This window comes from Carettochelys insculpta, chromosome 19 (assembly GCF_033958435.1).
Source record: "Carettochelys insculpta isolate YL-2023 chromosome 19, ASM3395843v1, whole genome shotgun sequence".
Lineage (NCBI taxonomy): Eukaryota > Metazoa > Chordata > Testudines > Carettochelyidae > Carettochelys > Carettochelys insculpta.
In genome coordinates this window covers 10,685,478-10,702,012 of record NC_134155.1, presented here as the reverse complement: position 1 = coordinate 10,702,012, position 16,535 = coordinate 10,685,478, and the positions used below count along the sequence as shown (strand labels likewise).

Genomic DNA, 16,535 nt, shown 5'->3' with positions numbered 1-16,535 from the left:
CAAAAGGTCAAATTTTGGCACTCAGCCTCGAAAAGGTTGCTGAACCCATTTTAAAGATAGCCTGCTTGGAAAGCCTCCAATTGCTACCTCCCCTAAGGTTTGTCAATACGTATATTTCATTGACTGTCACAACAGAGAGACCCCTGCGTGGCTACAAAATTTGTGTCTGCATCTGCAAAAATGGCACACAAATAGCCACAGTGACATCTGCAGCTATGTCCTGGGTACAAAGCAGACATCTGCCAACTTGAAAGGCTCTAACGTGTCAAACTGCTTTGGCAGTCACATTAGATTGACATGTCCCAAAGGCCAACTTCTTTTCAAATGCATTCAGCATCACTAAGAACTTTTTCAAACACTGGAGCCTGCAGACTTCAATAAAAGCCCACGCGTAACAGCAAAGAGAAGCGTAAGAACTTCCTTTCTAAATTAAGCCTACTTCAAACAGAAGTGAAAGTTCTTTTGATATAGCAACGCTCCTTCTCCTTTGAATCAGACAGCAGGATCTTGGTGTGGAAAAAAAATAAAGCGCCTCTCCATTTATAGTGCATTGTCGTGAAATGTCCCTTACACTTGCTCTTTTCCTGCTGATCTGCTCACTCCCAGTTTACTGTGGCCCTCCATTTCTGAGCCAGTGCCCTCCTTTATTGGTTCCCACATTGCAGTGGCTTCAAGAAGGCAGCAGAGGCACTCATGCACAGCACTAAGTAGAGGGCAATGCACAGTCGAGGCAGCAGCCAGTTTGACAGAAGAATTCTCCACTAATTGGTCTAACTACAGAGCACATGGTGCAAAATTTTCACAGCCTTATCATGGTGAGCGTGGCTCATCTCATTTTTAAGCGTCGACAGTAAACCCTCGATTTAATGGACTTCGGAAATAATGGATGCTGTCTGCAGAACCCCACTCCCTCCCCTTATAAATGCATACCAGCGACTCACCAGAGCCACCGCCGCCGCAGGAGCAACTGAGGCCAGAGGAACTGCTGGAATGGCCGGAGCCACTGCCACAGCTGAGGCCACTGGAGCCTTGGCTGGGTGATAAGCGGCTCGTGGATGATGAGCCCAGAGGCTCTGTTCTGTAAACAGCGCAGAGCCCGCGGCTGAGCTCTCTCCCTCCAGATCTGGGATGGAGCACTCCCTAGTGCTAGTTGCAAGACGCCTCTGGTCTCCTGCAGATACAGATTTAATGGACTTTCAGCATTTGCAGACGCCCCTTCGCCCCATTAGTCCATTAAATCAGCAGTTTACTGTACTGTATTTCTGCCAACCCAGGTACATTGATGCCAGCGTGCAGCACATCAGGGTGATGCATCCACACTGGAGGTTTGCGTTCATGTAGCTACACCAATGCTAATAGCCACAGACCCAGACAGGGCCTAAGGTCTCTTCATGTTCTCTGGCAGCATGAGAGGCCTCATTCCTACATTGCACAGATCTGCTGCAAGGTGTCAGGGCTGTCCTGCTTGCAGGTCCCAGTGTCGCAGGCATGTTGGAAGCGGAGCAGGGAAGGAACAAGCTTGGGATGGTAATTGGATGCAGCATGTGGTTCTCCAGACGAGATGGGTAGCTGCAAATCAGAGAAGCCCTGATGATGCTCTAACTTAGACAGGAGCCTGAACAGCTCTAAAAAGCATACAGTCAGCTTAAAGCCACCAGAATCCACATCCTACCCCAAGCACTGCGATGGTGCAACAGAATTGGACCCTGAAACTGTATTGTTCCCCTATTTTCAGTTGGTAGCATAATTCCCAAGTCAAGGGATGACATGGTTGTCTTAAAGGTGGCTTTCCAGTTTAAAAATTAGTTAAGATCACCTCCATGAAAACACCGGGCTCACTTCTGCCCTCAGCAATAGCTGTGATACCAGCAGGAGGTCAAGGGCACTGAACCCAAACTTAATTAACAGCTAGAAGAAAGTTGTGTTTTAAGAAATGTTTGGCCCAGAGTCACTCAGGTTTTCTCATTTATACCAATGTCTATGGACAGGACAGCCGACAGGAGTGGGCAAAGGGGACAACTGTCCCAGTGCCCAGCAATTCAAAAGGGCCTGGAGCACCTGGCCACCACAGGAGCAGTGGCGGCCTGAGCCATTTAAATTGTCACCATAGTGTGCACCAGGCAGCTTAGAGGCCCCACTCTTTCAATCCAAGGCCCGCCCATTCCACATGCGTGGCGCTATCAGTCCCCGACTTTGCTCAGGGGCCCAGCAAGGCTGTCAGCACCCCTGTCCATGGAGAGGAATCTTCCCAGAAATTACTCTGTATTTATACTAGCTTTACGGCAACTGTGTTTATATGACCCGTGCTCTCTTCCATTGTCACCACCCTATTTCAAGGTCAACCTCTGTTCTTCACGCTGGCGCGAATCCAGGATAACTCCGCGGAACCTCATGTCTACTGCGGCAAAGTTGGAATTGCTCTTCAGCTGGGAGAAAATCCTGGTCAGAGGGCTCCTGTTTTGCATTAGGCCAGGCCATCTAATTTGCTAATCTCCCCCACTGGGAAAATGCCAACAAGGAAAAGCCAGTGGTTTATTTTTAGAAAGAGCTCTGCAACTAGTGCATCTGTGACAGCATAATCCCACCCTTCGTGTGTTCTGTTCTGCCCCCACTATCCTCTTGCAGCGCAGCCAGGGAGATCAGCCACACTGAACGGTCTCCACCCCTCACCCCCTTCTTGTAGGGAAACCGCTGCTAAACAGGAAGCAGTCCTTTTTTTTTTTCTTTCACTAGAACACGGACTTTGTATTTAAGAGCCCCAGCCACCTAACCACAAGCACTTGTACGCGCCATCTGTTACTCCTCTACATCACTTTCAGGCCAACCACAGTTCTTGAGTAGCCAGGCTCCAAAATTCACTCGTTAAGTTTTATGCAAAGTTGAAGCAAAAAGCCGAACCTCCAACTGTGCCTATCACCCTTCCTGCCTGGTAAGAATGCCTCACACTGGAAGTAACTGCACTGCAAAGAGGTGAGGCTCACAGTCAGATTGTTAGCAGGCTCTGTTACATTGAGGTCAAGGCAAGCAAAGCTAGCAGATGCTGGCCCCAAGGGCTTTTTATTCTGCTTTCTCATACCCCACTGGATCTGGCTCCTGAGCTGATCCAACACAAAATCCACCCGCTGGGCCGGATACATCATTACTACGCATATGACTACTTACAGTGCAGGGCATCCTGAATGCTCGTTTTGCAAATGGGTAAAGCCCTGAACAGATACAAAAATGTGGTTTTGCAGCCACTTGGGTCACCTCTTCATTTGATCCGCAATCTGGATTTTACTTGCATCTGTACATCGAAGCATCTGGAGGGGAGGGGGAAGGGAGCAGAGATGAGTGGGAAGGGGGCAGGATCATGCAGGGAAGAGGCAGACAGAATGAAGACAGGGCTCCCCAAGGGTGGAGGGGCAGCAAGTTAGTGCTCACCAGGTGGGGGGGTGAAGTTGGGGGGTTGGGCCAGGGCAGCACTCAGCCCCTCCTACAGGGAAATTTAGGACAGAGCTTGCCAGCTTGCATTATTTCCTTGCCAGCTGTCCAGGGGCCTGCCCTGGCATCCGCGACCACCCAGCAGCTAGGCGAGGGGACGCAGGGGAGGAGAGCCCTGTGCAGGGATCAACTCCACTGTCTGCAGATAGGAAGCAGATATCAGCAGATATGTGGGGCTCTACAAACGGGACCAATTCTCTGCTGGTATAAGCCAATGTAATCCCATCGGCTTCAGTGTCAACTGAGTGACACCAGCCCGAGAGTAGACCCAATGACCATGTCAGGCCCTGGGCAATGAGCATCATACTCCTTGAGCAGAGTCTGAAACTCTCCCCTTCCCAGGGTTTGGCTGGCTTGACCTAGAAATCAACAAACAATACACATCTCAGACCATCTCCCGGAGGGTTGGGGACATACAGGGCAGGTCTACACTAGACCTGAAAGCTGGTTGATATGAAATTCCAGCTAGGACAATTGCATGGCTGCAATCGACATATCTAAGACTGATTTATCAGGCCATCCTCACAGAGGGATGTCAACAGGATAAGCTCTCCCATGGACCTCTCTTACTCCTCATAAGAATGAGGAGTACCAGGGTCAACTGTAAAGCTCTGATAGTTCAATTTCGCGTGTCCCCTGCTAGGCATACAAAATCAAACCCCTAAAGATCAATCCTGAGCGTGTCCATCTTCTGGTAACTATATGCGTACCCACAGGAGCCCTGCTTCCCATCCTGGTCCCTCTGCTTTAGCAATTCCCTGCTAGAGGCAGCCGAGAGCCACTCGCTGAATCTTCTCAGAGCCCCAATGCAGGCAGTGTGTTAAGAGGATGACATGAGTGAAGGGGAAATTGTTGGACTACCCATATGCTCTGGCATTCCTTGGCAGCTACAGTGGCTTTGTGGAGGCAGCTGGTGTAATTTAGAGCCACCCTCTTGTTAAACTGGATTAGTTCATAGCCAGTCCCAGAATCTGGAGGGAGGGGGATGTTTACAATTGGTGGAGTACGGACAAACCCACCTTCAATTCCCTTCACCCACGTTGCACTGAGCACCACTCAGAATCAGGGTTCCTGTGTCCAGAAAAAAAACAAACCAAAACCGCCCAAATAATTTTTTAATCATTCAGAGCCACGGAGATTTGCACTACACTCCTGCACGAGTGTGCAAGAATGCCCCTGTGCAGGCTTCCCACCCCTTGTACTCTGGCCCAGAAGTGCATGGGCCACTTGCTCACATCCCCTGTCCTGGGAAAGGTCCAGCCTTGACTCCCTTACTTGCTGCTAGTATAGGCCAGCAGTACAGTACTAATCCAGGGCAGTCAGAATCAAGCAGGAAGCAACTCTGCCCCCAGGGATGTCTGAGTCATAAACCTCTGGGGAATATGGCTTATGCAGAGACTTGGAAGGATTTGGTTTTTTTGATCAGTAAAAATCAGTAAACAGTGATGTTACCATCCACACCCAAGAGGGGCAAACCCATTTATTTCCATCAGTAATAATCAAGAATGTAGAGAGACACCAAGACAGACAAATACTGCTTGAGCACTAATTAGGGCTTGATTTAAGGATATTTATTTTATATAATTTGACATGTGAGGTTGACAATTTGCTTTTTAGCCAATAAAAAGGATTTAACTTTTAAAATCTCAGCCTCTGTAGTTAAGGTAGACACCCTTGCCAATATACCACAACTGGGAAAATTAAGGAAAAAAAAAAAAGAAAAAGAAACACCAGTAGAAACCGGAAAAAAATGTTTAAAATTAACATTGATCTTTGTCACAGTGACCAAAATAAAATAAAACCAAACTCTGCCAAGCCTACTTGTACAATCGCTCTTTGCCCAGGGCGGTACTGAAAGATGCTTCCATATTTTGCCTCATGGAAAGGACAAGAAGAGGCCTCATGTGATTTAATGATTTTTTTATTCTTCTTTGGGATGAAAACAAGCATGAGAAATTTCAACTTGAAGAGGAGGGTATATGGCTTATTCTAGGAGAACAAGGATATGGAAACATACATTTTATGCTGAAAGCGCCTTTTCAACTTTAGTATCACATGGTTAATACACAAACTGAACTATTAGAAAATACTTTGTGAGCTATTTATGAACAAAAGTCAATGAAGTGATAAGTCTGCATGCTTGCATGGCTGACTCATATCTGTAAATCCATACTGTTAATATGAGCTGGGAAATTTAATACACTTTTAATATAGAAGTTCAAAGTATCAGGCCAAATTCATTCTGTTACACCTGTGCAAGTCCAAAGAAATCAGTATGTCTGGAAGCATCCAGAGGACGACAGAACCAGACACTAGCATAAATCAGAAATTCGGTGTAAGGGGGAGACTGGAACAAGCTCAGATCAGAAGCAGCCCAGTTTTATCCCTAATAACCACTGAAGAATTTGATTTCAATGCTTATCAGGCAGGCTGGATAGGAATGCTGTTCTGAACCTCTGTTTGAGGAGGTAGGAATGGGCAATGGAGAATGGACCCCTTCATGATTACCTGCACCCACAGCGGGACTTGCTGGGATGCAGAGAATAATTAGTGATCCAGCCATTATGTGCTAAGGCAGCCCCAATGAGCTGCCCTATAGGGTATGCTGAAGAGTTTGTGTGCACCTTTACTGCAGAGTCGGCCCAGTTATAGGCCAGATGTTGGCTCTACTTCCCCACCCATCCAAACAGAAAAAAACTCTAACCTGCTCTTGAGGGTGGCTTAAACCCCAGCAGTGCTGAGAAGGGTGTAAGCCCTAACTCAGCCATTATCTCAGCCTGCGCTGGCCCCCCTTCTATCTGCTATGGGGACCAGGTCTCATCAACTCATCAACCCTGGGTGCGGCTAATCCTATCCCCACCTCGGCTGCTCTTGCTCATCTAACGCCTCCCATCTGCAGCACAGTGCGTCAGTCCCAAATTTGCTTGCTCCATCTCTGCTGCTTTACCACTTCTGTGTCATTTGTACAGAACTCCATTCCCCATACAGTAAAGCCCCAAAATACACAACACCATGTTCCGTGTGTCTCGGGTTAACGTGACTGCTGCCATGACAGGAGTGGGGAAACTTAAAGAGCCCCAACCCTGGTAAGTGTCCCAGCTCTGCAAAGAGAGGGGAGCCGGGAGTCAGGTCCCCAGCTCCCCTCCGCTCACTAGAGCCAGGAAATTGCCCAGGGCTAGTGCCCTCAACAGTTTCCTGGCTCCCTCGAGCTGCGCAAGAAATTTGATTTATGCGGGGGTTGTGTTCTCGTAAGTCAGGGGTCTACTGTTCTGCCAGTTGGCCAGAGCTTGACCCCACCCTTTTGGTGCAGCTATTGTGCAATACCAGCAAAGCTCCTTATTTCCAGTTTTTACACCCCACAAAATATTACATATATAGGTATATAGATATAGATATAGGTATATAGATATAGATATAGATATAGATATAGATATAGATATAGATATATAACAAGTCCCAGGTTTATAAAAGCAATTCTTTTTATCGCTCGGCGAATTTTCATGCAATTTTGGATCACTCAAGTACATGGAAGTACCAATTACGTTTAAAAAGCCAGCTTGTTGATGTTTTTATGGTAGAAACCAATTAGCTTAAGCATCAATATGTAGCTGTCCATTACAGAAGATGAGCAATGCAGTGGACGACAGGCACACTGTGAGATGAGGTGCGTAGGAGCAAAGGAAGAAGAGGTCTGTACATTTGTAGTTGTAGATAATTTTCCTCAGCCAGGCCCTTTAAACAGACCTCTCGAAAAGATTTCCTGATCTTTTTAAATGGCTATTTGACTGTAGGAAACTAACTAAAAATCCAAAGACAGGCACTCCCAATTGCTAAGGGGGAGATTAAAAAAAGAAAGGTGTGTTGCACTTGTATCTGAAAGGGAAATGAAGCAACGGAAATGAGAGATCCTCTTACATAAGGGCTGTTCTAAAAGGAAGTCCCTTTGGCTGAGCCAGCCTCACTGACACATGACTGCCATTTGGAATGAGACACTCACTCTCCCTGTTCGGTCAGGTTTATTTACAGTGAACACCTGACTGCCAGTTGGCCAGTTCAAACTCCTGGCACAATGGTTCTCAGACTGTGGGAGGGGACCCCAAAAAGCCAGCAAGGGGAGAGTTAGATGTGCTATGGCCCAGGGCCGAGGGGGTGGAGCTCAAGATACAAGCCCCAGGCCTCAGGCTAAAGACTTGGGCTTTATCTTTGGCCTCCACAGGCCTAGGTTTCAGGGGCCCTGTGCCTGGCATTGTGTAGAACCTTTTCCTGTTAGAAGAGGGTTTGGCTGTCCTCGCACAGTTCCTCCCCGCACTCATCTCATGCTCCAGCCTTAAGCTTAGCTCTCAGAATGTTCATCTCAGGTTAGACACCAAGAGCAGAAGGAGAAACCTGTGTGATGGAGTGGGGGGGGTGCATGTGTGAGTCAGGCTGGATGTCCGAGGCAAGCAGCAGCTCCCAGTGGCTAAGGATGACCCTGGGGCTACAACTGGCAGATAACACCTCTGCCTGAACAAAGAGCAGGGAGGAGCTGAGCTGGGTTTTGAATCGGGGGCGGCAGTTAGAGGCGAGGAGAAGGGAGAGCTGGAAGGCAGCCAGGCTGAGGAGGGGGAAAGCTACACCCCAGAGGGGCACCCCTTGGGGTCCTCTCCCCAGGACAGGTTGAAAGGACTGTCTCTGGCTGCTATGCTGTTGCTTCTGTGAGAAACTGGACATTTGTTGCCTAATAAACCTGCTGTTGTACCTGCTGAGTGAGAGTCTCTCCTGCCAGCGGGCGGGGTGCAGTGCAGGGGGACCCCTGAACCCCATCACAACCTGTCTTTGTGAATTGCCAACAAGTGTCAATACCAGTTCACCCCCTACATTCTGAATGGGATATGGGGGCTGATTCTCTGAGCAGTTCATTCACAGTGTACCTCTGAAAGAAGCAATGGGCTCTGGATAGCACCTCCAAGGAGGTAGAAAGGTGTAACTTAAGGCACAGCCCCCGGAGAAAATTTGGGTAAGGTGCCTTTAAACCCCCTCTGCGCCCTCCTGATGCCAGCCTGCCCCGGAAAGCAAACAGACCCTAGTGTAACGCAGAGCAGCCTGCAGAGCTGCTCCATGTTACGACAGCCAGGCCCTGTTCCCATGGCCAGCACACCAAACCAGAACGTCCTACTGGTGAGCCCATGGGGCCTTGACCCCTCTCCTCCCTGAGGTCCACCCCCACCATGCCCCAGCATGGGGTGAGAAGGGAGAGAGAATTAACCTAGGGCAAGAGCACCTTACAGTGACTTTGACTGAGGGGCAGAAGGTTGCCCTATGCTTTCAACTCAAGAATGAGGTGCAGGGCCTGAGTCGTCATTCTCTGCAGCACCTCTGCACCACTAGCAAGAGGTGAAGACATTGGCTCAAACTTGCAATTCATCCAGCCCACTATCAAGCCTCCATCCATCTATATGGAATCCCCCAATGGCCAAAACCAAAGGATTCACAGTACGGGTCAAGAACACTCCAGTGTTTAGATATAGGACAGTCTGCCGTCAGCATTAGGTCTCATCCTGGTCACCGATATACTGACTCAAGCCCTGAGGTTTAATGGGATGTTGCCTCATATTGGCAAGAAGTCTATGACATAAGTAGGAACAAAACCCAGAACTTTTGGTGGAGGTACAGCTGGGGAGTCCTAGAGATCACAGAGGTCTCTACCACCTTGGTAATCACAGAAGGCAAAACTTCAGAAGAATTGTGCTTGGGAGTAGGGTGGCGACAAAGCGGCTTCAACAACTGGGACATTCAAAAGCCAGGCTCCAGCTACACAAAGAAACAGAACAATGCTTTCATCATATCATGAACAGTGTACTTACAGCCCTGTGATTCCCAGAATATTAGAGAGACAAGGTAGATGATGTACTGTCTTCTGTGGATGAAAGAAAAATTGGTCTAATGAAAGATACAACCACTTACCTTGTCTCTTTCATCTTACTGAAAGACAACAATGCTCTAAGATGCACCCATGACAGTTTATTAATTTAGCTCCCATGGAGATTACAAAAATAAGCATATCCAGGTGGGAGTGTGGTATGCTCCAGGGCACAGGCTAAAAGAAAGCCCTTTCAAGCATCCATTAGGCACAATGAAAAGTAACAAAACACAAGGCTCAGTGACACCAGACAATCCAGTCTTCTTACAGGCAAAACTAAACACTGCATAATTTTTGCTACGCAGACCCCGCCCCCCCCCACACGCACACACACATAACCCTTTTCATCCAAAGCCTGTTAAGTGGAAAGCTTTGCAGATGGCTCTCTTGCTAAAGAGTTTGAACTCACATTCTCCACAAGCAGTTCCAGTTCCCACGGATTTAAATTTCACCTCCTGCACTACACATCTGTTTCCAAGGGTCGCTCTGCACTCTTGGCTTCCAGACAATTTCAGAAATAAAACAAACAAAAATCATGTTTAAAAAATTGGTACATTGGGTGCTCTTCGAGGCAATCACGCCTGAGTCTATCCATAAAATGCCTAATCAAGTCAGATCGTTCATCTCCAAAAGCAGAGGCCTAATTCAACAGCCCATACCTATTCAGGAAAGCACATAAGAACAGTGATGGGCAACCAAGGCTAGTGAGTGGGCTGACTGAGTGGCCTTCCTTCATCTCAGTGGGCCACAAGATTGTGCTAACCAAAACAGTCCCCTGGGATAGAGTAATGTTGCTCATTGCGCTTGCATACCTAGAATTTGCAGTGTGTGCCAACTGAAAACCAGAGCAGCTCTTTGACTGGATGCATACAAAGAACGTAAGAATGTCCAAACTGGGTCAGACCAAAGGTCCATGCAGCCCAGTATCCTGTCAGATGACAGTGGCCAATGCCACGTGCCCCAGAAGGAGTGAACCAAATAGACAATGATCTCTCTCTCCTGCCATCCATCTCCAGCCTCTGACAAACAGTGGTTAGGGACATCATTCCTTACCCATCCTGGCTAACTGTCATTAATGGACCTATCCTCCATGAATGTATCTAGCTCTTTTTTAAGCCCTGTTATAGTCCTAGATGTCACAGCCTCATCTGGCAAGGAGTTCCACAGGTTGACAGTGTGCTGTGTGACAAAGAACTTCCTTTTATTTGTTTTAAACCTGCTGCCCATTAATTTCACTTGGTGCCCTCTAGTTCTTACACTATGGGAACAAATAAACAATTTTTCCTTGCTCACTTTCTTCACGTCACTTGTAATTTTATATACCTCTATCATATCCCCCCAGTCCTTCACAGCTCTCACAGTCAACCTTGTGTGCAATCAGCACTTCTCTCATTTCACATGCATGTTGCTTCAGTAATACCGCGAGGAAAAATATGCAAATGGAAACCAGCAGAATTTGGCAACCCTGCACATGGGTATAGGTAAACGAAATGTCTCACGGGCCACACACAGAAGCCTGACAGGTTGCAGGTCACCCACCACTGCTTGAAAGTATAGTTTACTTTGGCCGTATGCTTAAGCTCTGTCCAATGGGATGTAAGGCCCGCTTAAGCACTTTGCTGCATAGGTTTGTTCTCTTTACACATTATATAGTTTGGCAGGAACAGACATATGCACAAATGAGACAGCAGTTGCCAAAAGCAACCACACAGCTAGCAAAGGGCTTTGAAAACATACTGGAAGCAAACATTTAGCTAGATACATTTTCTCAAGTTTTATAACACTTTCCCAGCCTGATTGGCTGTTCTTCAGCCTGAACACACTTACAGCACACGGCTGCTTAGGAGCAGGAGAGAGCACATGTATGGCTCCTGATGGCCAGTAAACAGCCAGGAGAAAGTTTAAGTGATACCATGTACCATCTGACAGTATAAGGAGTGAACACAGAAGGGGCAGTCACAGAGATGCATCATTGAAACAGCACTGTCATTTGTCAGCATCAACATTTGTCGCTTGGGAAAGATTAGGAGCAGGTGGGAAAAGAAAAAACCTCACTCCACTTCAAGTGACAAGTTCTCCCAACGTAGCACTGTGCACACCAGTACGGCTGTTGGTGTGAGATGCTATCCCTTGCAGATAAATAAGCCACCGTCAATGAGTGGCAGTAGCTATGTAGACAGAAGAGTTCTTGCTTCTATCAGCACCGAGTGGCTACACAAGTGATCTGACAGACACAGCCAACACAGGACACTTGCCTAGGGAGACTGTGGAACCATCATCATTGGATATATTTAAGATCAGGTTATAAAGACATCTATCAGGGATGGTCTAGACAGTGCTTAGTCCTACTGAGAGGACAGGGGAATGGACTTCATGACCTCTCAAGGTCCCTTCCAGTTCTACTGTTCTAGGAGTCTGTGAAATGCACACATCTTCCCTAGACAAGTCTGAGTTTTCATTAAGAACTTTTCCACCAAAAACTTGACCCTTCCAGCCAAAGGGTGTTCAGTTTGACAAAGTTAAAGGTATTCCAAGCAGTTCCAGGCACTACTACTGAAATTCAAAATTACTAACAACACATCTCCAAAACCATTAAGTTACTTGCCCAAGACCGCCCCCCCCCCATGCACAGCAAGCCAGAACTTCCAGAGTGCTGGCACTTATTTCTAGTCAAGTTTACGGACTATACTGAATTCCCTTCAACACTACCTTGGATACCTAGAGCTTGATCCTCTGTTGCTCGCATATTTACACAGTGCAAAGTGGACATAAAAGGCCACCAGATCAGAATGGCAGCATTTTTACTCCTAATTCGCCTGGGGTGTGTGGGGGCAGTGACACAGAACTGGGTGAAAATGGAACACTGTACCAAGCACAGGGAACACTAGAGTATTGCTCCTCATGTCTTTGGCTGGGAGCCCTGCACAGGAGCTGCACTTACACTGAATAGCACATAAGGTTTCTCACACCGCCATGCAATGAGAAAGCACAACCTTATTATCCAAGTTCCCATTTCACTATTGCAGTGAGCACTGGAAACAGGCGTTTGGTTATTTAGTTGGTAAAATATTTAAAATGACACTGACATATGTAGGCTGGCTTAGTTACGCATACACACAGAGAGAAAATAAAAGCAAAACTTTTCAGGACTGGAAGGTAGTTTTCACTTGCAAAGCTCAGCAAGCTTGCTGTATTATCTGCTTCTTGGTGCTGCGCCTGTTATTTTCAAAGTGCACAGATTAGCAGATCTTTGCATGTCCGGAGCACAAAAGAATACAATCGAGGAACTGTTAACATCTAGACAAATGCTCTTCCATGAAGAAGTGTTGCTTTTTCTCTTCTTTTGAGAATCTGGTTTTGCAGGGAGGGGAAAAGGGAGGAGATGGACTGCACTTAATGAGCTGTCACCTATTGTTCTACTGCTTAGTGAGTACCGGGGGCTGCTTCTTGCATACTTGCTTTTAAAGGCCTCTACCTATTGTGTAATTGGCCTCATACAGCTGTTCCTAGAGGTTCCAGATGTATGGGAGCAATCACACCTTTGAATCCACCATCACCACTTCATGGGAGAGCTCAGTGGTTTGAGCCTTAGCCTTATAAACCCAGGGACAGTGAGCTCAATCCTTGAGGAGGCCATTTAGGGATCTAAGGCAAATAGATTTTTTTTTAAAAATCCATCAAGGATGATGCTTGGTCCTGCCAAAAGAGCAGGAGACTAGACTCGTCTTCTCAGAAGTCCCTTCCAGCTCTATGAAGTTGTGTATATCAGGTTGTCACTGCTGAGGGTGCAACTACTCTTACCAGAAGAGCCACACGGTGGGGGTTAATCTGCCAGAGTTTGATTTCGCATGGCTAGTGGTATTGCGCTAAACCAAATGATCCCTCCGCCACTGACCCTGATACTCCCTGCAGTCGTGGGAGTTTCTCCCATCGACCTCCCACTGTGGGGGCAGCAGGAAACAAAACAAAACAAACAAAAAATTCGATTTAGGATACACCGACTCCAGCTACGCAACTCATGTAGTTGCAGTTGTGTATCTTAAAGTCGATTTTTTTCCCATAGTGTAGACTGGACCTGAGTGAGATACTAAGAGATTTTATTCTAAGTGGGCCCAAACAAAAGCCCACTTTCACACAGGGAAGAAAAAACAACAGGGATGTTTTGCTTCTCCTAACTATCACAGCATCCCCTACACACAACATCAAACGAGGTTTAAAAAGAAAAAAAGAGCAGTTTCAGCATTAAAAAGAGAGACAAACAGAAGCATTTGACAGCTATGGCAAGACCCAGCCTTAAGTCCCAGTCACAGAAACACAACACGTATTTGGGAATACCAAGAGGTTAACACCAGCCAGCTAAACAACATCACCGTCTTCCAAACTGGACATTGGTGTTATCTGTCCATTATCCAGGAGACAAGTAAGGAGGAGCAGTGGAAAGGAGCCAGTAATAGGAAGGCAGGCCTGAAAATGCAGAGCAGGAAATGGAGAGTCACAAAAAGCAAGCATCAGAGGAAGATACACCAATCTCCCTTTCGTTGGCCCCAGCCCTCAACAGGCGTTCTAAATCATGCTCTCACATCCTCCCTCCCGTCACTTCCATCCCCATGCCGCACCAGCTTCTACTTCCACGGAGACATTTGGATCCTGCGTGGAGCCAGCTTCAGACAGTGCTTTTACAAAAAAACAAAGCAAAACAGAAAGCATTTCCCAAACTCTCCAAGCAAGCCAACTATAGCTGCACACCAGGGAGTTAGCACTAGACCGTCCCCAAATGAGAGTCCCTCTCAGATACAACTCTCCAGCTTATTGTTAAACTATTTATCATCCAGTGACTTCCTTCAGCTATCATCTAACCACAGCCTGAGTTATCCAGGGAACACCTTTTGCTGGGAGACAGCAGAGGCTATTACACAAGACAAGGAAGTGATGAAGGGATGGATGGGAGACATGCAGGGATGCCTTTAAGGAGCCCGGGGTTGAATGGCCAGGAAGGGGATGGGTTCTCACCTGCCCCGCTCCCCCAGCACAGATGTTACAGGAGTGGGGAAATACATGGGTACTGGGGAAGGACACTGAGTCCCCTCCATATGTCACCTGGGAGGCACAGGACTAAACAGATCAGTGCAGGGTTTGTAACAGTGGAGCCCCCAGCTGCATGGGCTGCCCTGTTGGATAATTATGGTCCTAGTGGCTGATAGTGGGCCCGGGGAAGCAGGAAGCAAAGGAAATCCCTCTGGCAGCTGCTTCAAGAGTAGCAATGTGCAGGCTAGGTTAGCAGAGTGGGGGGGAAATACCTTACAGTTCCTGTCAGGGGCCTTCTATTGCTATAGCCCTGAGGAGGTTAGTGAGCTGCAGGGAGAACTATGGGCCCCCAGCTGTTGCTGTAAGGAAGGAGTCCCTGCCAGGGACTAGTAAGAAGATGCTAACCCTCAGCAATCCCCCGGAGCTGTTGCTCTCAGGGCCATGACTCCTGGGCACTGGGGGTGGTTCTCTTGGGAACAGTCTCAGTCAGGGGCTAGTAAGGGGGAGTTAACCCTCAGCAACCCCCCCAGCTGTTGATCTAGGTCCAAGGCCCCCTTGGGTGGGTTGTAAGGGAGGGGTCCCCATGGGAGCTAGTAAGGGGGGTTAACCCTCAGTGACCCCCCAGCTGTTGCTCTAGGTCCAAGGCCCCCTGGGTGGGGGTTTAAGGGAGGGGTCCCCATGGGGGCTAGTAAGGGGGAATCAACCCTCAGCGACACCCCAGCTGTTGATCTAGGTTCAAGACCCCTGGGGCGGTCTGTAAGGGGGGGGTCCCCATCGGGGCTAGTAAGGGGGAGTTAACCCTCAGCAAACCCCCAGCTGTTAATCTAGGTCCAAGGCCCCCGGGTGGGAGGTCTGTAAGGGGGTGGGGTCCACATCGGGGCTAGTAAGAGGGAGTCAACCCTCAGCGACCCCCTCCCCCGCTGTCGCTCTCAGGGCCAAGCCCCCGGCGGCTGAGGGGGCGAAGTCCCTGCCAAGTGCTGCTAAGGGGGCGTTAACCCTCCGCAACCCCCTGCCCCAGGGGCGTCGGGGAGGGGCTGCGGGCGCGGCGGGGCCCTAGGGCCGGGGCGGCTGGTACCTCCAAGGTGCGGATCTCCTGCTGAGTGAGGTCGTTGGAGGCGGCGCACTTGGTGCGCAGCCCGCGCAGGCTGGAGAGCGAGATGTCGATGAGGCTCTGCAGCTGGCCGCACTGCTGCGCCGCCGCCCCGGCCCCGGCCCCGGCCCCGGCCGGCCGCTCCTTCCCCTCCACCATCGGCGGGGCGCGCCCGGCGGCAGCGCTAGCCATGCCTCGGCATCGGGCAGGCAGGGGGGGCTCCGCGCAGGGCTCGGCGGGGGCTGGGGCCGCCCCCCGGCGCGGCGGGGCAGGACAAGCGACAGGCGGCGGCCGCTTCCCCCCGCCCCGCTCAGAGCCTCTCTGCAGCCGCTGGGGCCGGGCGGGCCGACAGGGATGCCGGGACTGGTAGTTTTCCTGCTGCCCGCTGCGGGGGAGGGGGCAGGACCTGGGGGGCAGAGCACAAAACCCCAGGGTGAGCCCAGCTGACCTGCCAAAGCAGAGGGGCAGCCCGGAGAGGGGGTGTGTCTGTCCCAGCCTCCCCACGCTCCCCTTGTATGGATCTGCGAGAGTCAGTGACTGCCAGCCTTTTGGGGGAAGTACCCCGCTTTTTCCAAAAAAAAAACCCAAATATATATAAGTGCCCCCTGTTCCTACCATTTTCAGACCCGGAAAAATTTTTTCTACCCTTGCAATATGTTTGTTTAAACAACTTCATCGTAACTGGGCGGCTGGAAGAAATTGCCTGTAGGCAGTAAGATTGCCCTTGGAGTTAATGATTGTGCAAAAAGGATAAATAAGGGGGCGGGGGAGGGGGAGGGAAATCACATGAAAATAAAATAAGTCCAATTTTTTTTTTATTCATAGAAAAAAAGTCGAGAAACGCTCAGTTAATATGCCGTCTGGAAGAGCTCTGCCTACCGCCGGGATGGGGAATACATGTATCCCTGTTTGAGAACTACTGTGTCCGATCAGTATCGGAGAGGTAGCCACGTTAGTCCGTAACTGTGAGAATAACAAGAAGTCCTGTGGCACCTTATAGACTAACAGGTATTTTGGAGAAAGGTTATGCTCCAAAAT

General features: G+C 48.9%; 1 protein-coding gene across 1 annotated transcript in view; it reads right to left on the bottom strand.

The window, feature by feature from the left end:
* KSR1 (kinase suppressor of ras 1) overlaps positions 1–15,795 on the bottom strand; it is a 146,049-nt gene extending 130,254 nt beyond the window's left edge. Inside the window, exon 1 of the mRNA XM_075014138.1 lies at positions 15,483–15,795. Within this exon, the coding sequence (XP_074870239.1) occupies positions 15,483–15,689 (207 nt within the window). The 5' untranslated portion in view covers positions 15,690–15,795. The remainder of the gene's footprint in view (positions 1–15,482) is intronic.
* Between the last annotated feature and the right edge of the window lie 740 nt (positions 15,796–16,535).